This window comes from Hibiscus syriacus, unplaced genomic scaffold, assembly GCF_006381635.1.
Source record: "Hibiscus syriacus cultivar Baekdansim isolate YM2019G1 unplaced genomic scaffold, ASM638163v2 tig00113725_pilon, whole genome shotgun sequence".
Taxonomy (NCBI): domain Eukaryota; kingdom Viridiplantae; phylum Streptophyta; class Magnoliopsida; order Malvales; family Malvaceae; genus Hibiscus; species Hibiscus syriacus.
In genome coordinates this window covers 4,094,140-4,119,760 of record NW_024063471.1, presented here as the reverse complement: position 1 = coordinate 4,119,760, position 25,621 = coordinate 4,094,140, and the positions used below count along the sequence as shown (strand labels likewise).

Sequence of the window (25,621 nt, the reverse complement as noted above, 5' to 3'; positions counted from 1 at the left end):
ATTTAAATCTGCAAGATCCTCTACTTGATTTCGAACTTCGTACATGATTCCTTGGGCACATCTTCATCGGGTCATGCAACAGTGATACACCTTAAAAAGGTAAACAAAAATAACAATTATAACTATACAAAAACAAAGAAGTAAAATAAAAATGTCATAACAAAACTGTTAAACATCAATTGTCAATCCTCGGCAACGGCGCCAAAAACTTGTCCGCATTTGGTGTGCTTATAAATTTACGTGAAAATTATGTGCAAGTATACACAATCGAACAAGTATTATAGTAGTGAGTAAGTATAGTCTTCACAGGGATGAGAGGAAATCAAAAGATAAGTTAAAGCACTAAACTAAATTATCTAAGTATAGTTAGTGGAATGGTATGAACAAATGATAATGTTGTGGCAAGATGAAATGTATGCAAATGGAACTTCAATGGTAATGTGGAAAGGTAGCAAATGGAAATGTTATGAAAAACTGAGATGTATTAAGTGTAACCAATTAAAAATGCTAAAGCATGTTAAATTGATAATCCAGGAATGAATAAGATAACTGGCAACCTCACACAGACAAGATAAAATGGTAATGATTGGTGGGGTTACTATGGAATCCTAAGTCTTGTCTTTTAGAATGGTTAAAAACTCTATGGCCTATTTGCTCGACGAAGTTTACTAAAAGTGTTCATATGATATCTCTAGTAAAGAACCTAACAGACAAAAATGACACGGTAATACCTCTCGGTGTGAATAGTGGCATTAAACCTATCAATTAAGCACTACTTCTTTTAGTCGTTGAAATCCTAACTGTATCTCTAATGGCATATTAGGTTTTAGTTAGTAGTTAAAACCCATTGCTCATGTTGATCTTCACCTAGTTCCTCTCGAACACTAAGTATTGAACCACCTAGTTTCTCTCGAAAACTAAGTAGTGAACCTAAGAAACGGCTACTCTCATAGCTCTTACAATCCTAAGTAAATAAATACAATGAGCAAAGCAAATAATAAACATAAAAACATAAACCATCCATTAAAATAGACACTTAATCATCCAAAGTCAACCCACACCAAATAAGGTTAGTTAATGGTGGGTTACAAATCATTCAAAGAAATAATTTGTTCCAAAACAACTTATAAAATAAAAATGAAATGAAAGCACAAAGGTGGACGAAACTCCCAACACACGCGCTGCTGTGCGCTCCCTCGAGACACCTCGAACCACCTTAGCAACGCTAGCTTCTCTCGGATGCTTAGCTCGCCACTCCCTTGAGATTGGCTATAGAGGTCACCACAAAGAATATGAAAGAGGAAGAAAATGGAAGGTTTGTAGTTACCTTTCACTATTGCGTACCTCTCCCTTTTTCCCAAAAAAAACTCTTTTATTTTTGTGGTATCATGTTCTATTTATACTAAGGGAATGTCCTAGGGTTTTGTTCCAAAATTCCATTAGTACCCTAGGTAACATTCCCACACGTAAAAGGGTGTAAAAGGTGGCAGTGGTCCCCTCTTAGGTGACAGGCAACATGAATCACGTGTGGGATGGAAAGCTAGCTCTTTTATAAAAAAAATTTTAAACTTTTTTGTCTTTTCCTGTGCTTAGAAATGTTGTCGTAGCCGCCGCAGCATTCTCCCCATGCTTCATCATCCCAAATTGTTACGGCAATTCTCCTTGCTCACCTTTGGGTCCATGAACCTACACAAAATCATCCAACACTACATTCCCCATTAAGTAGAACCAGTTGCAAAATAGAATGCCACGACAATTTGAATCCGCCAAATGCAACTACATGGTCCTAAATGCATCTATATGAACCTAAATGTGCCCTAAGACAACAAATAACTTAAGTGAAAAGGCTCTAAATATAACCTTTTTACGGAGTTATCAGTGGTCAACGCCGATATACGATGGACGATGAGGCAAAGTACCACCATAATTTAGGTCCCCTTTGAACTTCGATTGAACGTTCTTCAGGAAATGAAGAACATGTTAAGAGAAAATAAGAAAGTAAGGTTTGAAATTGTTTTCCTACATTTTATGTTTTATACTCGACCCGAAGACCCATTTGAGCCCCTTGGATCTCGCCTGACAAAAGGGTAGGGTAAATTTACTCTCTTGGCCCCTAAAAGTGTTATTTAAAATTCATTCTAATCCTTTTCATATGATCACACTTTTATTTTTTTTAAACCTGTCGTACTTTTCCTTATTTTATCTTGATTTTGTTTCTTTTTATACATATTTAATTTTTTTTCATAATACCTTTTTTATAATATACATATTTGACCCGTTATAATTCCTAAATTATTTTTATCTTCTTAAACTTTGATTTGGGTTTTGTTTCTTAAATTAAACTTTCCTTTTAATTTCAACATATTTTAAATTTATTTTGTTTTAAAAACCACATCCCTCGATTCTATAAATCTGACAGACCATTTTTTTCATTTTGTTTCATTTTCAATGTAAATTCCTCTTAAAGGTTACGAATTTATTCTAGCCGGCTATTTATTTGATTTTAATTTGACTTCTTTTGTTCCTAAATATGCTTGAGTTGCACTTTCTTTTCCATGTTTTTACTTTCTTTTTGTATTTTCTTACTTCGTTTCCTCTTATTTGTTTAATACCTTGACATTTATATGTATCTATTTATTTACTTGTGTTTTTTATATTTTCCAGATTCCCCCCTCAATCTATGATTCCATTTATTGTTTAATTTAGTCTTGAATTTAGGTTACTTGAATTTAGTAATTAGGATACTTTTTTAAGTAATTTTCGCTTGTGTTCGGGATTTTTTTTAATTATTCGATTAAAATGTTAAAATTTATATATGAGTAATATTTAGAGTCTCAATTTTAGCTTTAGGTTCTTTAATTAAATAATTTATTCTCGACTTCAATGAAACCTTTAATTTTAGGTTTCTTTTTTTTTTGTATATTTTTTAAATTAGCTTAACCGAGAGGATATTAAAATATTTTAGGTTTAATATTAGAGCCTCAATTTTAGGAGTAGTTTTATTAAGTCCTTTAAAATCAATAATTTAACATTTAGTTAGATGAAGCCTTAATTAACCCATTAACCTAATTAGGTTCAAAATTGGTTGTTCGATTGCATAATTCATTTTTAAAAAATTAAAGGTATTTTTCATTTATTATAGTTTTAATAGTGTATCCTTCCCTTGTGCTCGAGGGTGACCATTATTATCTCCCGAAATAAATCGACATCCTTTTCAAATTCTTGCATCATGATTTCTAAACTAAGGCAATATTTATTTGATAGGACTTTCACTCGTGTCCGGGATTATTATTATTAATTTCTAATTATATAAATGGCCTTTTCAAACTTGCATACATAATGTGTCAAAAATTAAATAAAATTTTAAATTCATAATTTTTATTTTAAAATAATGGGTAACCAACTATGTACCAAAATTTGACGTTGTTGGATGTGAATCCTTTCCAACACGTAATTGACTCTCGAACCCATTTTTTGATTTTGCATACCAAAACCGGTAATTTATTAAAACAAAATTTTATTTAAATTATTTAGTTTTATGTGGTTTAATCCATAAAAATATTTGATGGACTTTCATTTTTATAACATTTTTTTCAAAACTCTTCATTGGCCCGCAGAAGGTCATTATGACGGTCATTTCTTCCCAAAATCCATTTTTTTAAAGTTAGATCCAAAAATCCCCAATCCACCAAATTATAGGCCTTTTTGAAATCGACTTTGAATACAAACACATCTCTTTTTCTTCGAGACAAATCATCAATATGCTCATTTGCAATAAAGGAGCAATCCACAATTTGTTTTCCGACGATTAACGTAAACTGCACCCAGTTAATTTAGGAAAATGATAAAAATGATCCCTCTAAAAAAGAGAAGGAATTTGATCTCATTAATTTGAAAGTGAGCAAATTGATCCAGCAGAAAAAGAGAGAAGCAATTTAGTACCTACTAATTTTGATTGATGCAATAACAAATTTAATTTAGTGTTCACATTTTGTCAATTTGACAATAATTCTAAAAGAACTATACATAATTTAAGCATTATGCAAGTGTTAAGAATTGAATTTATTGAATTCTTTTAGAATCAAGATCAAATCGACATAGTTTGTAAATGTTGAAAGTTAAATTTATTATCATATGAATCAAAATGATATAAAATGAATAGAAAATAATAATGTGATGATTAAATGTTGAAGCTAATGTTATGTTAAGAGAGAGAAGATGGGGAGTGTCAGGTCCGAGTAAACCCATTGGTTTCTGAGTGTTTGTAGCCGATGGTATTGCGTTAGATGTGTACGTTGCTGATTTGAATGTAGAAAAGAAATACAAGAAATTTACCTTTGCTTTTGTCAAATTCAAAGATGCCTTAAGGGAATGAGAGAATTCTGGATGACTATCTTAAGGTGAAGTATGAATTTTTATGGTACCTTACCTCCAATTTTCATCTCAAAACAGGACATGGCGTGGATCAATTGTTTTCTGGTGAATGAGATTCTTGCTTTGAATTTCTGGATGGCTTCCACTCCCATTTTCACATTGCAGGAATGTGATCCAAAACAGCAACCTTAATTGGTTCAAGATCATCAAAGATAATAGTTATGGCGTTGTTCTATCTGCACCAGCAATGGGTGCAAGTGATCATTCACACAGATATCAAGCCTTCCAATGTGCAAATACACAGGTAAAATGTACGATTGATTGCGAGATTTTCACAATCCTCTAACCTCACATGTAGCAGGCACACTTGGATACCATGGCTCCTGAGTTTGCAAGCAAGCACAAGCACTGGTTTATACGCATTTGGCATGCTTATGCCCGTAGTTGCATGCAGTAGAAGGCTGGTCGAAGCACAAGTGCCACCAGATGAAACATTTCTTGCTGACTGCCTTGAAAACCATTAATCATCACACACACACACAAAATAATTCAAGGAAAGCATGCTAAACTCGTAAAACCGAAAGGGAATTTTATACCACAGCCCCATACAAGGCATTGATGCTGGAAACAAACACAAGGTAATGTCACCAGTTAGTATAAAATTAGTCCAATTTAAACATGATAAAAAAATTATAGCAGAAAATATACAAGTTTAATATAACAAAATAAACCTTGATGTTAAGGTACACGTCAACTAAATCTGAAAATAGATCTCACTAATCATTCACAACAAATGATTGTTACACTAACAATCCAACCTTTTAAATCAAGATTGATTTATCAAGTAGTAAGAGTAGATCAACATATACAATGGCAGTCCATAAATTTGCAGAAAAACCCCTTGCCGACCATTTCCGCAAGGAGTTGGGTTGCCTTTGAGGTAGAACTGTTTCGGAAACCCCCTGGATCATCACATTATAAAAGATGCTATTAGGCAATGCAAGCAATCATTATCTTCCGTGCTCCTAAGCAAAGCAACTGGTATACCTCATCTGGTTACCCCTCTTTACAGAATCCATTAATCAGTATATTATACGTGACACGGTGGGTTTTAAACCATTGACGGACAGCTCATTAAACATTTTCTTTTCAAATTCAATATGCCCAGCTTTGCACACGCCATCCATTACGATATTATAAAAGATAATATCGAGCTCCAACCCACTATTCCGTATTGCCTGAAATAATTTCAAGGCCTCTTTAAGTTTACCACTTTTTAATAAGCCATCCACCAAAATCGAATAGGTCAATGGATCTGGAACTACTCCAGAACCAAGCATCTCCTTTAAAAGTTCACATGCAGTAGAAACTCTCCTGAAATGACACAAGTCTTGCACTAGAGTGTTGTAAGTGACAATATTCGGGGTTGGACCTGTTCGAGATATTTCATGAAAGAGTTACATTGCTTCATCAAACCTTTTAGCTTTGCAATATCCATTGATCACGATGTTGTAAATCCGCATATTAGGTTCACAACCTCTCTGGATCATAAACTGAAATACTCTACTAGTTTTATCCATTTCGTTTGGCTAGCAATGGTCATCTATCAATGCACTATAGGTAACAACATTAGGCTCAATGCCTTGGTTTCTCAGTGTGTTGACAATATGTTCAGCTTTAGAAAACATTCCCCGCTTGCAATAGGTATCAACCAATATACTATAAGTGACAACATCAGGCTCAATGTCTTGCTTCCTCATTGCGTCAATGGTATCCATAGCCTCAGAAATCCTATCATCCTAGGTATTATATGTGATAATACTGAGTGAAATATTGTTCTCCCTCATTTCATTCAAAAGCCTTGTTACCTCCTTTTGCCGGCCCAAGTTACACATAGCATGAATTAAGCAATTGTAAGTAGCGATATTTGGTCGATGTCCCTTAGCCTTCAGTTCAGAGAAGAGATCGAGAGCCTTCTTCAGCAACACGTTCTTACAGAGACAGTCAATGACAGTGCCATATATTACAACATTGGGTGCGAAATCTCTTTCTTCCATCATCCTTAAAAGCCAAACAGCTCGGTCGGTATAGCCGATCTTACACAACCCATTGAGTATTGTACTGTAAATGAACAAATCGGGTCGATACCCTTTTTCAACCATTTCATCAAACAAACTCACAGCCTGAGGAAACTTGCTTTGTTTGCAAAGTCCATTAATCAAAGTCGAAAAGGTTACGAAACTAGGTTCAACACCTAACTTCAGCATTTTCCCCAAAACAGACAACCCGAAATCAATTCGACCTAATTGACAAAAGCAATTAACCAGGATGTTGAATGAATAAACATCAAAAGGAACTCCAAACAATTCCATTTGGCTATACGTAGAAACAACAACGGCATAGTGTTTCAATCTAACAACGGTTGCTAATAGTTTATTGAAATCCACAATTGAAGGCTTTGGGTACTTCACAATCATCTTATTAAAGAAAACCAAAGCATCATTAACATTATCAAAACCATCATGCTTTTGAGGGTTTCCCTTCACAGGCATTGAAGCCTTGCTTAAAGCTTTAATGTGAGTAGCGGTGGTGTTAAAAGGAGAAGAAAAAGAAAAGTGGAAAATAGAGAGATTCCATCCACCATTAACAATAGAACGGACAGTTAATAAAGAATTAATCTTACCCATGTCTTGAAAGTTAGTGGGATCGAAGGAAAAATGTCTGAGCTTGAAACTAGCAGTGATCCAAAGACACGAGTGGCAGGGCCAGGGATGGAGATTGGAGAATGCCAAATATGAAACTTAGAACCAGAGTGTGGGTTTTGCTCTTTCGAAATACACTCCAAAGGTTGGTTTTTAGATCTTGGGTAAACTATATGTTTAGTACCTATACTATCAGTTTTACTCCGTTATAGAATTTAAACTTTTAATTTTGATATATTTTGGTACTTAAACTTTTAATTTTTTTAAAAGCATACCTAATGTTTAATTTTTGTTTCATTTTAGGATACCACAATTAAAAAAACTTAACGCATTTAGCACATAAACTATCAGTTTGTCCCGTTTTAGTACATAAATTTTCAATTTTTTTCAAAATTTAACGTTAAGTTTTTAATGGGTACTAAAATAAAACAGAAACTAAACTTTAAGAATGATTTAAAAAAAATTAAAGTTTAAGTATTAAAACAAAATCAAAACTGATAGTTTAAGTATTAAATGCATAATTTACCCTTAGATCTCTTATCCTCTTTTAAAAAAATAGAATTTTTTTAATTAACATTATGTTTCTAAACTATATTACGTATTCACATTATGTATTTAAAGTATATTTTTTAATTATTGTCGATCGTCCTTTAAGATCATAAATCCAATGCTGGTGTTTGCAATTAGATAAGTAGAAGTAAGAGTTTAATCGCGTTGAGTAAAAAAATTTAAGTTAGTCAAGTTGATGAGTTTTATTTTATAACTCAAATTTTATTTAAAATTATTTTAGTTTAGTCAAGTTTATAAAATTCGAATTGAGTAGAGTTATTCGAATTTCTATTTAAATTAAATTATAAATATTTATAATATTATGATATTATTTGATTTCAATTTAAAAGATTTTCTAAAACTATATATGATATAAATATATATTTTTTCCATATATGATATACATATATAATATAGAATTGAGAAACTTGACACGAACTTGAAAATCAATCAATTAATTACTAAATATTTAAATATATTTTATAATTTAATTTGAATTTAAATTTTTTTAATCGAATATATTTCAAAAAGAAATTGATTCCACTATTCCTTCTGCTTAATTAGTATACTCAAACACATATGCTCCTAATGTTCATCGGGAAAGAAAAAAAGTTTTGTTTGAAATTGCTCCTTTCGTGAACACTAAACGAACATGTTCATAAATGTATAAATAAACATTTTTATAAATGTTGAATGAATATGTTTGTGAACAATAAATAAACAAACACGAATATGTATGACATTAAAAATTTAAATGAACACGGACCAAATAAGAACACCTTGAGAAAAAAACAAACGAACACAAGCACAAATTTATTTATTCAAGTTCGATTCATATACAAATTACCAACATAAAACTAATTATAACTTGTAGTAAATTTGTTCTATGGTTGCAAAATGCGATAAACAACAGTTATGTTTTAATTTGTGTTATTTTGGCAAAATTTATATTTTTTATTCACTCATGCTTCAACTCAGTTGCAAAATGTAAGAGGAATGAACAGGCATTTAACCGTCAAAATTGCAAAATCAGTCATGCTTAATTTTAATTGCCAATTTGCATGATTTCTCATTCATCAAACGTGATCCATCACTCATATTCTTGAATCCAATTTACATGATTTTTCATTTCAAATTCCAATCACAAACCAACCAAGAATAAACTAAAAACTCTATAAAAAAATATTCCATGCATTGATTAGTACTGAAATCTGTAAGTTTTCTTCTACTCCTTTATTTCGGATTTGGCACAATGAGAGTAACCATTGTTGCCTGGGGACGAGAATTCGCCATGGAAATCGGTTTCCAGGAACCTGTTTTAACGATCAAAAGAAAGTTAGAACAGTTCCTGAGAATTCCAGTAGGATCACAAACACTTTCGGTCTCTGGTTGGGAGCTCGTCGACGGATTAGACATGGAGGATTATCCGATCGTCACACACGGTACCAAAATCAACCTTACCGCGATGAAACCACTTTCACCACCATTTAATCATTGCAGTAAACTGCAGATCATTGTGAAATTTTTGGCTAAGCAGATCGCCATCGAAGTTGATACGACGGAGACGGTTCGCAGCTTAAAAGAAAAAATCCACATCATCGATGGCACACCGATAAAAAGAATGCTACTCTTTTTCTCCGGAAAAGAAATGACATACGATTTCCGGAACCTGAGTGAATACGGGGTATCCGAATCCTCGGAAATCATTGTTTTCTTGAAAACCATGAATCGTTTGAGGGAAGACCCTCCGTCGAAGAAGCTGAACGTAGTGGTGCAAATGTCTTCGAGCCTGTTGAATGCCGCCGCGATTACGTTGGAAATGAAGGATTGCGACACGGTTAACGAATTAAGAGAGTTGTTGTTGAGCAGAAAAATTCTTCCCCAAGACGATTATTTGTTCATACACAAGCAAAGGATCATGCGCGAGAATTGTAGCTTAAGGTGGCATGGTGTTGAGAATGGGGATTGCCTCTATGCCTTCAGAGGCACTGTTAGTCGTAGTGGATATTAAGTAAGACGTTAAATAAAAACACAACACATCTTGAGTATACGTTTTCCACTTGAGTTGTTTTGTCATTTGATAAATGATAATACTAAATAAAAAAAGGGATAATACTAATAAAATTTAATAAGGTAAATATGAATTATCGGGTCTCAAAAGTAATTGAAAAAAATAAATTTGTATATATATTTGTCTCATTAATAGATGTCATGATGTGATTATCTAGTTATTAAATATTAACTAAAAAAGAAAAACAGTTTATAAATACCATTAAACTGACAAGAAGAATTGGAAACAAATCAAATAGCAAAGAAGTTGATTCAAAATAGATTTCTACCCAAAGTCCAAAGAGCATTCAACTTTCAGTACAAATCAAGCACATCCTTTTTTTATTATTAAATTGTTCCTCTTAAAAACTCCGTTTTATCAAACGAATCGTAATTATCATCATAATTTCATCAAATTTTAGTCTTCAATCCAAAGTTTTTCCCCCTAAAAAAATGGGCAAGGCCAGAGGTTCTCGAGGTCTCAAAATATGCTGTGGAATGACTGCAATTCTTATACTCATCGTTGCTGTCGTTTTCACTGCTTTGGCCCTGACTCTTTTCAAGCCAAGGAACCCTGAAATCACAGTTTACCCTCAAGGCTTCGACAACATCGATTTTAGTCTGGGAATGATTCTGAATGCGAGCACGATAAACTTTACCGGAGCTTCAAGTTCAAGGACACCGTGGGTTTTATAAACTATCATGGGGGTGTTGTTGCGACTGTTCCGATCGAACAATCGTCGGTTCCCAGACGCGGGAAGCTGCATATCAGCACGGTGGCAGATTTCAAGGTGGAGCGTTTGATTATGAACGCTACGTTTTGGGCGGATGTTTTGTCGGGTTCGGTCAACTTCTCGTCGGTTGCAACGATGCATGGGAAGGTGACCATGTTTAATTTGTTGAAGATTGATGCATCGGTTCCTAGCAGATGTGATATCTCCATTTTTATCCCAACTCGAAGTGTTCAGTCAATTTTTAAGATGAAAATTAAGGTCTAAAATTTGTATATTTTTGTTCAAAGGACCAGAGTGGAGAGATCTTTGAAAACCTTTTTTCTTGTTTCGTTCATTCATAGATTTTTTTTTCTTCTTATTGAAGTCTTTTAGGATAAATTAAATATGATTGTACGTGTGTGCAGTTAGATATTTATTTAAATCATAATTATTAATTAAATCAAATTTTATTATATTTATAATGATTGAAGATTACTTACTAACTATCAAATTCAATTAAACTTGTTTGTATTTAATAATGTCGTTAACTTTTCTAAGAATCGTTTGAGAAATTATCAAAAAAATATAAAAAAGGACTGAATCGTCGTTAATCCTTTTTACTAGTTACTATTGATCATAGGAATGGCAACGGTCCGGGTTCGGGCCGAGTATTGGTCCCCCCGTCTCCGTCCCCATTTAAAAAACTCATACCCGTCCCCGCTTAAAAAATCGCGGAGATTTAAACGGGGATCTCCATCGGGTAATCGGAGAAAACTGCGGGGAAACGGGTATCCTCGTTTAGCATAAACGGTTATTTAAACGGGTATCGAGCCGGGTATCGGGCCGAGTATATATATATTTAAATTAAATATATAAATATTATATATATTTTTTAATTTAATTTAAATTTATTAATATTATATATATAATAATTATTTTTAATATTTATCGGGCTGGGTATCGGGCCGGGTATCGGGCCGGGTATCACCATACCCATCCCTGTCCCCATTTAGCATAAACGGTTTTTTCCCGTCCCCATTTAGCATAAACAATTTTTTCTCATCCCCGTTTAATTCGATTTTCGATTTTCCCCGTCGGATTCAAATTTTTTTACCATCCCTAATTGATCATCTATGAAACCATCTTTTATGAAAGGAAATTATAAAATCCTTAAGTGAACCGGAAGGTTCGAGACAGAGATGAACCGGAAGGTTCAACGGTGCTCTTTTAAGAGAAACAGACGAAGATGGTGAACATCAGTGAATTTGGTTCTTGAGTGATGGAAGGGTGAATGAAGATGATGAATGCCTAGAATTTGACGATGGATCCATGATTTATTTAAGATAAGTAAATGTATATCTTAAAATTTAAAAAAAAATTTATTAATGATTCATTTTATGATTACATTTGAAATTTTATTTTATATTTATCAACTTACAAAATTTTATTAATAATAATATATAAGTGTCTTTTTTTAAATATTTTTGTACGAATCAAACGATCTTAGAGGTTAAAAGAATTGTTGTTATTCTTAGAGGTTGTAGACACCTAATTTCGTCTCATTCTCATATTTATAATATATATATATATGTTTATGTTTATTTAACGTATATATTTATTTATTATTACATTTGCAGGTCCAAACATTTACAAACGAAACCTAATGTCCTAGCAGAAACCCAAACTACTTGGAGCATCCAAGACCCGCTGGAACTGCAACATCAGTGACCCGGACCCGCGCGAACCCATTAGAGCAGCCCGGATCTGAATGGGTTAGGGTTTGAAACCCTAACCCACACTTTGCTTCCAGCATCTCAACAATGACGTGCCTCCGTCTCTGCAACAGCCCCGCCGAACACGCTCCACGCCACATGCACGCCGGCCATCTCGCTTGTTTCAACAAACAAAACAAGACATGTGTTAAGAGGACTTCAAGCAACCACAACCAAACCGAATTTTACTTGGATTCAACCTCTAATAATATCCATTTTTTTACTATAAATTACTTGTAAACCCAACAAAAAAGGGGGACTGGAAAGGAGAGATTCGTTCGAGGAAAAATCTGAGAGAAATATAGAAGTTACATACGAAAAGGGGCATTTTTCGGAGAAAAATATAAAGACCTCATTCTAAAATCATTCAAAAAGAGGAGTAAAAACGAGAAAGGATTTGAAGAAAGCTTACTCCTTTTTCTATCGAATACTTGGCCATAGCCTTTATCGGTGCAAAGACCTTGCCTTTTTTGAAGGTCTGGGAGCCTTTCTTGGAGTCATCTTTCAATCTGTCGAGATTGGCCTCCTAATTGTTGTCATAATATCCTTTACTAAAATCCTCTTACAAGTTACCAGGCCTCGAACCACTCTTCTTGATAAGATCCCTAGGAGTACTGTGTATCGAAATATCTAACAATATCCAGAAGCAATATGAGTTTTTTTGTGCAAATGAATTGAAAATGTTGCGTGAAAGTAAAGCAAATCCCACGTGAAGGTTGTCTTTGGGTAAACTCTCCCTTTAGTCCTCCAAATATCATGGGTAAAACCTCATCGGCGATCCTCATATTTTGTAGTATTTATATTTTCGTCATCGAGTTTAATTTGCAGCATTTCAATGTGAATTCCAAATTTAATATGTTCACATTTTAATCCCTGTTTATTTATTTATTTTTATTATTACTTATTTTCGTGACATTTTTTCATTTTTTTTATTTTTCAATAGTTAACCTTTTTTCTTTTATTTGTTTGTTTGTTTTTTATTTATTTTCCATTATTATTATTATTATTTTACTTATCTATTTGATTTATTATTATTATTATTATATTATTATTATTATTTTATATTTTTATATTTTTATATTTTTATATTTTTTCTATTTTCTTTTTTTGTTCTTTTGATTTGTTCTTTTTTTTGTTTTCCTCGTTTTTTTCTTTCTTTAATTTTTTATTAAATTCTTTTTTCCTTTTGACTTTTTCTTTCTTTCCCTTGATTTATTATTTTATTATTTATTTTTTCCTAACATTTTTTTTGGACTTTTTAGAAGAATTCCAAATAATCAAAGGTGAATAATTTGAATCGGGTAATTTAAATTTTGATTTAAATTTTTAATTTTTCGCAATCAAGACAACCGACAAATTAATTGGTACCGAAAGGGCGGTTCAAGGGTGCTAATCATTCCTTGACCGTAACCGACTCCTGAACCCGATATATTTATGGTACAACGCAGATCAGGTAAGATGGTGTCTGACCCACCTAAATTCGTTTTAAAATGGTCGGTGGCGACTCTAACCCATTTTCCTAAGTCAAAGCCCAATTCCGGGCCCAACCGAAAGACAGTTCCGACAGCTTGGCGACTCCGCTGGGGACATGTAAGTGAGTCGGGCCAAAATTAATTTCAACTTGTCTTTTTAAGCGAAAATTACAAATTTAAGTTTTAATTTATTGATTCGATTCTAATTATTTATCTTTGATTATTTTTCAAATAAATAGTTGTACTGACTTTTTTTCCAATGATTTCAGTTTTTCAAAATTGTCATCTATAGCTCTATACCCGAGCTCCAAACCCTTTTAAGTGGGGGCAAAAGCAACACCTTCGTGGGAATTTATTATCCGTATGGGCCTAGCAAGTAATCTTCGGGATTCATATACCTTATGTCTTCGTGTGAATTTATTCTCCGTATGGGCATAAGGGAATGTATCTTCTCGAGTTTAACTTAGTCCACATAAGCTTGTAATGGGCTTAGGACTAAGGGTTTGGCAAGCCCAATGGGCCACCAACAAGGAGAACTCGAGTAACTTTTTTAGAACCTAAATCGGGAGAGTATAGGGAATTAGAGCCCACCCCAAAACCTCATTGTAAACCCTAGGTTGCTTGGTTTTTTTTTCCTGCTTTATTTTATGTTCAAGGCATGTGAACTAGAAATGTATACGGTTAGGATTTGTTTGAAATTAGCATACGGGATAGAGATCATGTCCGGGTAGGAATAATAAGCACGTGGGGTAGATATCATGTGGGGTATGACTTTTATTTTCATGATTATTTTGATTATTATTACACTAACTATTTTCATTTTTGTTATCTTTTATTTTATTTCCATCATCTGCCTCATTAGAAAGAGGTGTTGATCCACCAAAAACGTGTTCGTTAAATGTAAATAGTCCGCATTAGTGGACAAAGGAGTTATAATACAAGAGATGAAAAGCTCAAAAGTCCAGCTATGGTAAGAGAATACTCAGAATGGACTGCGATTTACACTATGCACACCAAAAGTTAACTTTTTGAGCTGGCGAAGGTCGCTGCGGCAAGACGAGGAAAATGTTACTGACCCGGACGGTCCTTTCGAACACTACGAGAATAAGATGGAGAAACCCTAGCTAAGCTGGAGACCCTTATTGAAAAATTCAAGGAACGAGCCGATAAACTTCAGATGAAGGACTCTAATGGAACTTTCATTAGAAACAAGCTCGTCAGAAAGTAAAAAGTCGAAGATGCAGTCCTTCGAGACCTTTTTTGGGGCAAGCAGCTCGTCACTTGCACAAGTTTAGCCAAAGGAGCCGGAACGGTTCAACAGGATATTAAACCGGGGACAAAAAAGACGGAAGACAAATCAACTTGTCAGAGTCTATTCGGGATCTATACCATCAAAAAGTTTTTATCTCTTCAGACGTAACACTTTTGTCCCCAATAAGGATTATTTCTAATAACAGACACATTTTTTGGATCAATGCCTCGAACATTTCATGCATCATGCATTTAGATATATTTTGCATTTTGTTATTTTCATTCCTTTGCATTCGCATTAACTAACGAAAGAATATCTCATCAAAAGGAACAAATACTGGATACACCACCTCAAGCGTTGGACACACCCCATCCGCATAACACCCGCTTGAAAAAGAAGCAAATGGAGGCCAGAATCATTCAAATCGAAGAGAATATGGAAAAATTGCAGAAAGAGGTGGAGGATAAGATGGCTCTAAATAATCAAAGTACCCTGGAGTTCATCAAAAAGAACCAGGAGTCCTTGGTCGATCAAATTTTGGCCAAGTTATTGGGTCTACAACAGACCAACGCGTCTGGGGCAGTTTCACTGGAAGGGGGTAACTATACCACCAACCCCAAAAATATTTGTCTCACTAGGGATTTTACCTGGGCTGCAAAGGGACTCAAATGCTATCAAGGGGAAAGCCATATCTGGTGAAAATATACAAGCTTCTGCAACCAACACTGACAATCATCCATAAGACTATCATATCCCAGATTTTGTCGAGGATGATAAGGAAAAGAAGATGGAAGAAAAGATCAGGATGTTAAAAGACTAGATGAAGATGATCAAAGGGGACCAGGACTATTATGGAGTAGATTCAATGGAGCTGAGCCTGGTTTCAGATTTGGAGCTTCTACCAAAGTTCAAGGTCCCTGAATTCGAGAAGTTCGATGGAAATAGTTGTCCCTCCGCTCACATCACCATGTTCTGTCGAAAGATGACAGGATATAGAGGAAACGACCAACTCTTGATCCACTGCTTCCAAGAGAGTCTGCCAGGCTCAACCATCCGTTGGTACAACCAGCTAAGCCGATCCCATATCAAGAATTGGAAGGACTTAGCCAAGTAATTTCTAGAACAGTACAAGAACATTAATGACATGAGGCCAGATCGAGTTATGTTACAAAGCATGGAAAACAAGCATAACGAGACTTTCAGACAATATGCACAGAAATTTAGGGATTTGGCTGTACAAGTTCATCCTCCCTTAGATGAGAAAGAAACCCGGAAGCTGTTTGTACAAACCCTGAAGGCACATTACTTCGAGCACCTGGTGGCAATCACATCGGGAAGTTTCTCAGATCTAGTTATGGCTGGTGAGATGATCGAGTTGGCCATAAATCAAGAAAAAATTGAGGGAGATGAATCCAGTAAAAAATACTCCCATGATGAACAAAGAGAGAGAGATCAACAATGTCAACACCTATAACACCAACAAAGGTGTTACGATCTCAAGTTCAAAAACCACTACTGTTGAACCATCCAATACTTCTAAACAAACTCAGAAAGAACCAAGGAATGAAAGGGAATCTTACTTGACTAATCTGAGGATTAGACCTCATAATGTCTTTCGTGAAAAGATTCGCATCAGTCCAATCCCAATGACATATGAGGAGTTTCTCTCAACGCTAGTTGAGAAGAATCTTGTGACTCCGGTTCAGTCCAAACCTAGAGAGGACCCATATCCTGAAGGCCATGATATTAATGTCATATGCAACTATCATATTGGGAGCTCATGGAACATCACTGAGAACTGTGGGGCATTGAAAAGTAAGGTACAAGATCTAATCGATTCAGGGGCATTGACTTTCAATGTGTAATGGGGCATTCTGATCGAGAGTCTGATGGAGCATCCATCAGGAATTTTGTCGCATTCTCAAGCATATCATCTTGTTTGAACTTGTTTTTTTCTTCTTTTCATACTTCTTATGTTTGAATGTTTTTAAGTCTCTTGACGTTTAAACATTTTAAATAAAATGTTTCCTTCTGAGGAAATGAGTAAATTTTAATCTTGAATTCCTTAAATATAACCTTAATTAAAAAAATTTAATAATTGAGGTTTTAAATTTTTGACGAATGAAAAGATTGAACCCTACAGAACAAGAACCACTTTTGATCCAGAACATACACTAGAATACATACCATTCTCTTACAGGAACCCAGCTAGCCCTCTCCTCGCATGTATAACCAATCAAAGGTTCGGTATTCAGGTATGTGTTAGGAGCGAACAGAATGGGACAACTAGCATATGAGATGGCAAAACTATTTGGTTTATACATTTGTTTATGATGTTCAGTGATGATAATGATTTTCACAGATGGAATAGTCGAGTAAGCAAATCTAGTTTAGGTCAGTTGTCTGGAAATTGAACTCTAAAGATGAGATTCCTTGACTTTCAAAAACACCTAGACTATAACAGGTTCTTTTTAACAAACTTAAGAAATTGAATCCGTATACCCACATTATAATTTTATATACATATACATATACATATATATACACAATAAAGCTTAAGATGTCCCTCTAAAGCAATTGGTTAAATGCCCCGACTTTATGGATAAGATTCAGCTAGCCTGATAAAGGTGATTATAATGTACAATAAAGCTTGAGTTGTCCCTCTAGAGCAATTGGTTAAACGCCCCAACTTTATGGAAAAGTGATTATAATATCTATACAATTATATTAAGTTGTCCCTCTAGAGCAATTGGTTAAAATGCCCCAGCTTTATGGATCTAGCTAGCCATACAATGGCAAATTAAATAAGGAGTTTTGGTAAAACATGGACTAAGAGAGTTAAGAAACACCTGTTATAGTCAATTTCACATGAGCATTAGGGAATTTCATTTTTAGACCGATATTTCTGTACTGCATTTGTTAGAGGAGCCTACGAAGCTTGAACAAATGAAATATTTCATAGAACTGAAACAGAAGTGTTCTGAAAGGTCTAGCCATTGATTTTTCTAGTTGTATCATTTTGTTCGCCTCCGATTAAAATATCAAACTAAGAAAGAGGGGCGAGCCATGATCGAATTGAGGAAACAAACCTTAGGATTTAGGTAGCCCACCTCTAAACCAACTTTTCGATCTTGATATTTGTCAAAGATTTACAACTATCAAAGTTTAAAAGAGAATTTGATTCTTTTGACATCCAATGAACTCCTATTTTATGATTTCCTTCAATTGTGAAACCTAGAAGGAGATAATATTTTTCAAAATTCCTTTTGATATTTTTCAAAATTTTGAAAATTCAAAGGAAGAAAAGCATTTTCAAACAAGATAAGTTCTCTGGAAGCATATCTTGGAATTCAACAAATATCTCTCCGGATCTCAAGATCGAAATAGAGGCAAAGGAAGCCATTTTTGGGGCAAAATTTGATAGGGGAAGGAAAATGAATTGTCTTGGGTTGAGAGTACACCCTGGTGGAAATGAAGACAAACTGGGTCAGGGATAAAATGAAGACTGCTTACGCAATTATTCCCTTCATAGATCAACATTCTGTACATCAGATTTAATCATGTTGAAGAATCCAAGATCAAGAATCAGAAATTCAAGATTCCAGAATCAAGAGTCATCAAGACTGACAACCAGAGATTGATATTTCTCTCCAAACCCTAGCATATTTCGCATATACATTTTAGGCATACATAAGAGCATTGCATCCATAGCATCGCATATGTGCATAATTTTGTAGAATCATGCTATAGTCAATTTCAACTTCACAGCGAAAGATATTGAACTCGAAAGAGATGTAATTTACAAGTGTGGATTTTAAGTTCACAACGAAGGACGTCCAATTAAAAGCTCAATTTCACAGCGAATGAGCCATCCACGATTTCAACTTCACGAAGAAGGATATCGTGCCCGATGAAGTGATTTAGTGTCACAAAAAACATGTTATCCACAGATTTGACTTCCTTAAGTCAACGATTAGAGCTTCTGAAAGGATTTCTTTAACATGCAAGAACAAGCATATTATCGATCGCCTTTGAGATTGTTTCTCTCGAAACAAGGGGTCGTCTCGCTTGAGACTAATTTACTCAAAACAAAGTTTTGTCACTCTTGAGACAGTTTCTCCTGAAACAAATTTTGTCTCTTTTGAGACAGTTTCCCTTGAAACACCAATCTTTGAATATGTTTCTCTTGAAACAAAATTTTGCCTACCTTGAGACAGTTTCTCTTGAAAAAAAACCTCTGAAAATGTTACTCTTCAAACACCAAAGATCTTTCGAGTTCGATTCCATTCAGCTCGATGACTTATCAACCACATGGTGGAGTCAAGGAATTAATTTCCAGTCGAATTTTTAAACCAAGTTTTAATTCCATATCATTTCAAGATGGACTCGACTTCGCGACGGAGGAGCCATCCATAGCTCAAATCGATAGAGAGTTATTCTTAATTGAAATATCATAATCAATTTTCAACTCCACCGAATGAAATTTGTGTCCTTTTGTCTTTGTCCTATTTTTCATTCCATGAAAAATGACAAAGATGAGCAGTTGTAGACACCTAATTTCGTCCCATTCTCATATTTATAATATATATATATATATATATATATATATATATATATATGTTTATGTTTATTTAACGTATATATTTATTTATTATTACACTTGCAGGCCCAAACATTTACATACGAAACCCAATGTCCCAGCAGAAACCCAAACCACTTGGAGCATCCAAGACCCGCTAGAGCTGCAACAGCAGTGACCCAGACCCGCACGAACCCATTGGAGCAGCCCGAATCTGAACGGGTTATGGTTTGAAATAGCCCCGCCGAACACGCTCCACGCCACAAGCACGCCAACCATCTTGCTTGTTTCAACAAACACAACAAGATGTGTGTTAAGAGAACTTTAAGCAACCACAACCAAACCAAGTTTTACACAGATTCAACCTATAATAATAGCCATTTTTTAACTATAAATTACTTGTAAACCCAACGCAAAAGGGGGGACTGGAAAGGAGAGATTTGTTCGAGGAAAAATCTGAGAGAAATATAGAAGTTACATACGAAAAGGGGTATTTTCGAAGAAAAATAGAGAGACCTCATTCGAAAATCATTCAAAAAAGGAGGAAAAACGAGAAATTATTTGAAGAAAGCTTACTCCTTTTTCTGTCGAATACTTGGCCATAGCCTTTATCGGTGCAAAGACCTTGCCTTTTTTGAAGGTCTGAGAGCCTTTCTTGGAGTCATCTTTCAATCTGTCGAGATTGGCCTCCTAATTGCTGTCATAATATCCTTTCCTAAAATCCTCTTACAAGTTACCAGGCCTCGAACCGCTCTTCTTGGTAAGATCCCTAGGAGTACTGTGTATCGAAATATCCAACAATATCCATAAGCAATATGAGTTTTTTTTGGCAAATGAATTGAAAATGTTGCGTGAAAGTAAAGCAAATCCCACGTGAAGGTTGTCTTTGGGTAAATTATCGCCTTAGTCCTCCAAATATCATGGGTAAAACCTCATCGGCGATCCTCATATTTTGTAGTATTTATATTTTCGTCATTGAGTTTAATTTGCAGCATTTCAATGTGGATTTCAAATTTAATATGTTCACATTTTAATCATTGTTTATTTATTTATTTATTTATTTTTATTATTACTTATTTTCGTGATATTTTTTCATTTTTTATTTTTTAATAGTTAAACTTTTTTCTTTTATTTTATTTTTTTCATTATTATTATTATTATTATACTTATCTATTTGATTTATTTTGTTATTATTATTATATTATTTTTTATATTTTTTTCTTTTTTATATTTTTTTCTTTTTTCTTTTTTTGTTCTTTTGATTTACTCTTTTGATTTATACTTTTTTTTTGTTTTCCTCATTATTTTCTTTCTTTAATTTTTTATTAAATTCTTTTTTCCTTTTTACTTTTTCTTTCTTTCCCTTGATTTATTATTTTATTATTTATTTTTTCCTAACATTTTTTTGGACTTTTAAGAAGAATTCCAAACAATCAAAGGTGAGTAATTTGAATCGGGTAATTTAAATTTTTAATTTTTCGCAATCAAGACAACCGACAAATTAATTGGTACTGAAAGGGCGGTTAAAGGGTGCTAATCACTCCTTGATCGTAACCGACTCCCGAACCCGATATATTTCTGGTACAACGCAGATCAAGTAAGATGGTGTCCGACCTACCTAAATTCGTTTTAAAATGGTTTGTGGCGACTCTAACCCATTTTCCTAAGTCGAAGCCCAATTCTGGGCCCAACCGAAAGATGGTTCCGACAGAAGTTTTGGGTTTAAGCACCGATTATAGAGTACTTGAGCGCTCTTTGTGAAATGATTTAAAATATTTTAAATAGATACTACTAGGGATGGAGCCAAAATTAAATATTGGTAGGGAACATAATATTGAAATTTTTATTAAAAAAACATTTTAAATATATACTACTAGGGATGGAGCCAAAATTAAATATTGGTAGGGAACATAATATTTAATTTTTTATTAAAAAAATATAATCACTTATTAGGTATTTAAACTCAAAATTTAAAAGTATAATTTTTAATTCGAGATTATTTCGTCTCTGAATATTATCACCTAAAATCCCTATATTAATAAAAAATATATATATTTGTGATGTTGTAACGGCAACGAATGAGTGAGCTCGTGCAGCAATGATGACACGGGAACCTGGAGCTTCAGATTTGGCATGATTCCAAGCTTTGGATTTGAGCCTACTAAAGCTTACAATTAACAGAACAATAATAGTAAATAATCAAGTTACAAATAATGCAGATTTGTTATGGAAAAATATGGCAAATTCCATTAGAGAGGTGGGCAAAAACACCCCGGGGTTGTCGACATGGAAGGCCAAGGAACATAAAGAATCGTGGTGGTGGAACGACGAAGTCCAAACTAAGGTTAAGACAAAAAAACTTACTTCAAGGAGTTTCTACAATGCAATGACAACGAAGAAAGGTCGAGAGCTAAACAAAGATACAAGGAGACAAAGAGGGAAGCCAAGAAAACGGTGGCTAAAGCAAAGGATAAGGCATACGCGGAAATGTACAAGAGATTAGACACCAAGGAAGGACAAAACGACATCTCCAGGCTTGCAAAATCTAGGGAGAATATGAAAAAGGATCTAGGTAGCATTAGGTTTATTAAGGACAATAATGGTGTTCTTTTAGCGAAAGATCATGATATTAAGAGGGTTTGGGGTAGTTACTTCTTTGGCTTATTTAATGATGGTGCCTCTCCCTGTAGAGATAGTACCGTTGATGGGTCAGCCGACCATCATACTACGGCCAATGACTGCCCTACAAGAAGGATTGGGTTTGAGGAAGTCAAAATGGCTCTTAGAAAGATGGGTAGGGACAAAGTTTTCGGTCCTGATCAAATTCCTATCACTGTGTGGTTGGCCCTAGGAGAAGAGGGAGTTAAGTGGTTGACCAACATCTTCAATATTATTTTAGAGACTGCCAAGATGCCAGAGGAGTGGAGAGAGTCTACGGTGATACCAATCTATAAGAATAAAGGAGATCCCCAACGTTGTGATAACTACAGAGGTATTAAACTACTCAGCCATACCATGAAGCTATGGGAAAGTGTGATAGAGGCTAGGTTGAGACAAGTTACTATGGTTTCGGAAAACCAATTTGGCTTCATACCAGGCAGGTCTACCACGGAGGCGATTCATCTACTTCGACGGCTTACGGAGAAATATAGGGAAAAGTCTAGAGATCTTCACATGGCATTCATTGACCTTGAGAAGGCTTATGATAACGTTCCTCGCGATACGATCTGGAAGACTTTGGAAACGAGACGGATCCCAACTGCTTATATCCGGGCGATTCGTGATATGTAATGTAGATCTACTACATACGTCAGGACTACAGTTGGCGATACCGAGGCATTACCGGTTGAAATCGGACTCCACCAGGGGTCGGCTCTTAGCCCTTACATCTTTGCCATGATTATGGACGACATCTATTGTGCGACACCAGACAGTGTTCCATGGTGTATGCTTTTCGCTGACGACATTATCCTAGTTGCTGAAACAAAATCTGAGTTGAATAGTAGACTGGCTACCTGAAAGACTGCTTTGGAAGAAAAAGGTCTAAGGATCAATATTGAAAAGACAGAGTATTTATGTTCAAACTTCAGTGGGGACCAAAACGATGAAGATGTAGAAGTATGCATAGAAGGACACGTTCTCCCCTCAAAGGATTGTTTCAAGTACCTAGGGTCTATGATACATAAAGATGGGGGTGTAGATGATGACGTTACACACCGTATAAAGGCGGGATGGCTAAAGTGGAGGGCTGCTACTGGAGTTTTATGTGACAAGAAGGTGCCTCTAAAACTTAAGGGAAAATTTTATAGAACGACAATAAGACCAGCGATGTTGTATGGATCAGAATGTTGTGCAATCAAGAAGGATCACGTAAGGAGGATAGAGGCCGCAGAAATGAGAATGCTTCGATGGACATGTGGTAGGACTCTGTGGGATATGGCAACAAACTCTGCTATTCGGATGTCCTTGGGGGTGGTGCCTGTTTTCGAAAAAATTGAGGGAGGGAAGACTACGGTGGTTTGGGCATGTCCTTAGGCGACTACCGTCGGATGCGGTCAGGAGGGTAGAGTCGATTACAGTCGACGGTGCCAGAAGGAGAGGACGACCAAGGCAGAAGTGGGAAGACTGCTTGAGATCTGATTTGATGGATTTAGCCCTTACCGAGGACATGACCTCTGATAGCAAAGTATGGAGACTTAAGACTAGGGTAGTCGAGTAGTGTGGGTCACATCTATAGGGTGTATCATCTCTGTCTTTTTTTAATGTCTTTGTAGTAATTTCCATGACTTCTACTTTTTATACATTTTTGTTATCGGTATTTATGAAGGCTTAGAACTGGGCTTCCTATCGTTGACTTCTGTGTATCATTCTCTTCACTTTTAAATTTAGCCAGGTCTTACGTTTCTGTCTATATGCAGAGATTTTTTCCTAGGGATTTATTTGTAGGGATTACTTCCCATTACAGACGCGCATATGATATTAATGATATTAATGACTGCATATGAATACTGTTCAACTATGTATTTATGTATTTATTTATACATGCATTGTATTTTATCTATATTTTTAATTTTCTGACTGCCGGAGGTCTTCCACGAAAATTACTCTCAACCTGGCGTTGGGGGCAACCTACTACCCTACCTCCCCCTTACCCCAGTGCATATGGGAATTGGGTTTTGTTGTTGTTGTTGTTATAATTGTCTTACTAAATTTGTAATCTTGTTTTTTAAATTATCTTATTCAAATTAATTTGAAAGTTTTAATAACTATTAAAAATTATATTTTTTTCCTTGTTTTTTTAAAAATAAAAATAAAAGTTAAAGTTTTAATGAGTAAATGATCATTTTAATTATTTTGCATCATATATATATTATAAAAAAATTTCTTAAAATTACGTGAAAAATCAACGTGACGGAAAAATTCAGACATAAAGAATATATAATAAGGGTATAATGTAATTTAATATCATTGCAATTTTCTAGGCAATTTTTTAATGGGGGGACAATGAAGAGTAAAGTTCAACAATGAGTAATATGTTAATAGTTTGGCTAAATATCTTTCCGGTTAAAAACATTGTATAAGGATCGATTTTTCAGTTTAGTTTCCGGCCACCAACGCCTCTATATTTAAACCTAATTAATTATCATTTACAAGAGAATAAGATCTTAGAACATAATCCCGTATCTTATTCAAAAATTATTTTATTATAACAAATTTGGGAATAATTGAGAGGGAAAGCACAAGGGAATCCCAACATTTGGTACATATTCAATCATTTACAATACACTTTAAATCAATATAATACTAAGGACAATTTCAAATCAATCTCATCTTTAAGGACATTTCATCACCATCTTCCATACACATTAACCTCTTTTGGTTACATTTATACGATCCCATAATTTATTAGTAAAGTACAAACATATTTTTAACTACAATTAATACGTTATAATTAAAATTAGGGTAAATTATGTGTTTAGTATTTAAACTATTAATTTTAGTCTGCTTTAGAGTCTAAACTTTCATTTTTTTTCAAAACTATACCTAAAGTTTATTTTAATACCCCTGTTAAAAATTCAATATTAAAATTTTGGAAAATTGAAAATTTAGGTACAAAACAAATCAAGATTGATAGTTTAGATACTAAACACATAATTTACCCTGATTTTAATTATAACGTATTAATAAGAAAATTTCAAGAGAAAATAGTGAAACTATCAGTTTTTGTGTATTCTAATTTAGAAGAGTGGCTTCCCTTTTATAGGAGTACTAGAGGGGTAAAATTGTTAAAATGACAACTACCCACTCCAACTACTTCCTAAAAATGGGTAACATACTCTGTAAAATATATCTCCACAATTTGCATTACCAACAATCTCCCACTAATGTAAATAAGTAGTTAAAACAACAAAACTAGTCACTTAAGTACTAGTGAATTTATCTGGAACTAATACATAGCGTAATGAACAATTCTTATTTTAAAAAGTGAAAGAATTTGGAACTTGTTAAAATAAGAGTAAACTCACAACATACGACTAACTTCTTCACCAAGTGAGTTCTGCGATAGATCAATAATTTCGGCCAAATATACCTCGGGATACTAGTAAGTGCCTTAGAAAGACCGTCCAAAGTCTTTCATAGAAGGTGACTAATACTTGA

At 34.4% G+C, this 25,621-nt stretch overlaps 2 protein-coding genes and 1 pseudogene across 2 annotated transcripts; 1 reads left to right on the top strand and 2 right to left on the bottom strand.

Moving 5' to 3' along the window:
• Positions 1 to 5,439: 5,439 nt before the first annotated feature.
• Positions 5,440 to 6,175, bottom strand: LOC120187443 (annotated as a pseudogene).
• On the bottom strand, positions 6,174 to 7,061 carry LOC120187625 (pentatricopeptide repeat-containing protein At1g63150-like). Its single transcript, XM_039191305.1, has one exon. It carries the CDS (start codon positions 7,059 to 7,061, stop codon positions 6,174 to 6,176), a length of 888 nt encoding a protein of 295 aa, XP_039047236.1.
• A 1,816-nt stretch (positions 7,062 to 8,877) lies between these two features.
• On the top strand, positions 8,878 to 9,636 carry LOC120187760. Its single transcript, XM_039191388.1, has one exon. The coding sequence runs from the start codon at positions 8,878 to 8,880 to the stop codon at positions 9,634 to 9,636; it is 759 nt and encodes a 252-aa protein (XP_039047319.1).
• Positions 9,637 to 25,621: the final 15,985 nt, after the last annotated feature.

Bases quoted from the DNA above. Each gene is read 5' to 3' on its own strand.
- LOC120187625 (XM_039191305.1), bottom strand. From the start codon at position 7,061: ATGGGTAAGATTAATTCTTTATTAACTGTCCGTTCTATTGTTAATGGT.
- LOC120187760 (XM_039191388.1), top strand. From the start codon at position 8,878: ATGAGAGTAACCATTGTTGCCTGGGGACGAGAATTCGCCATGGAAATC.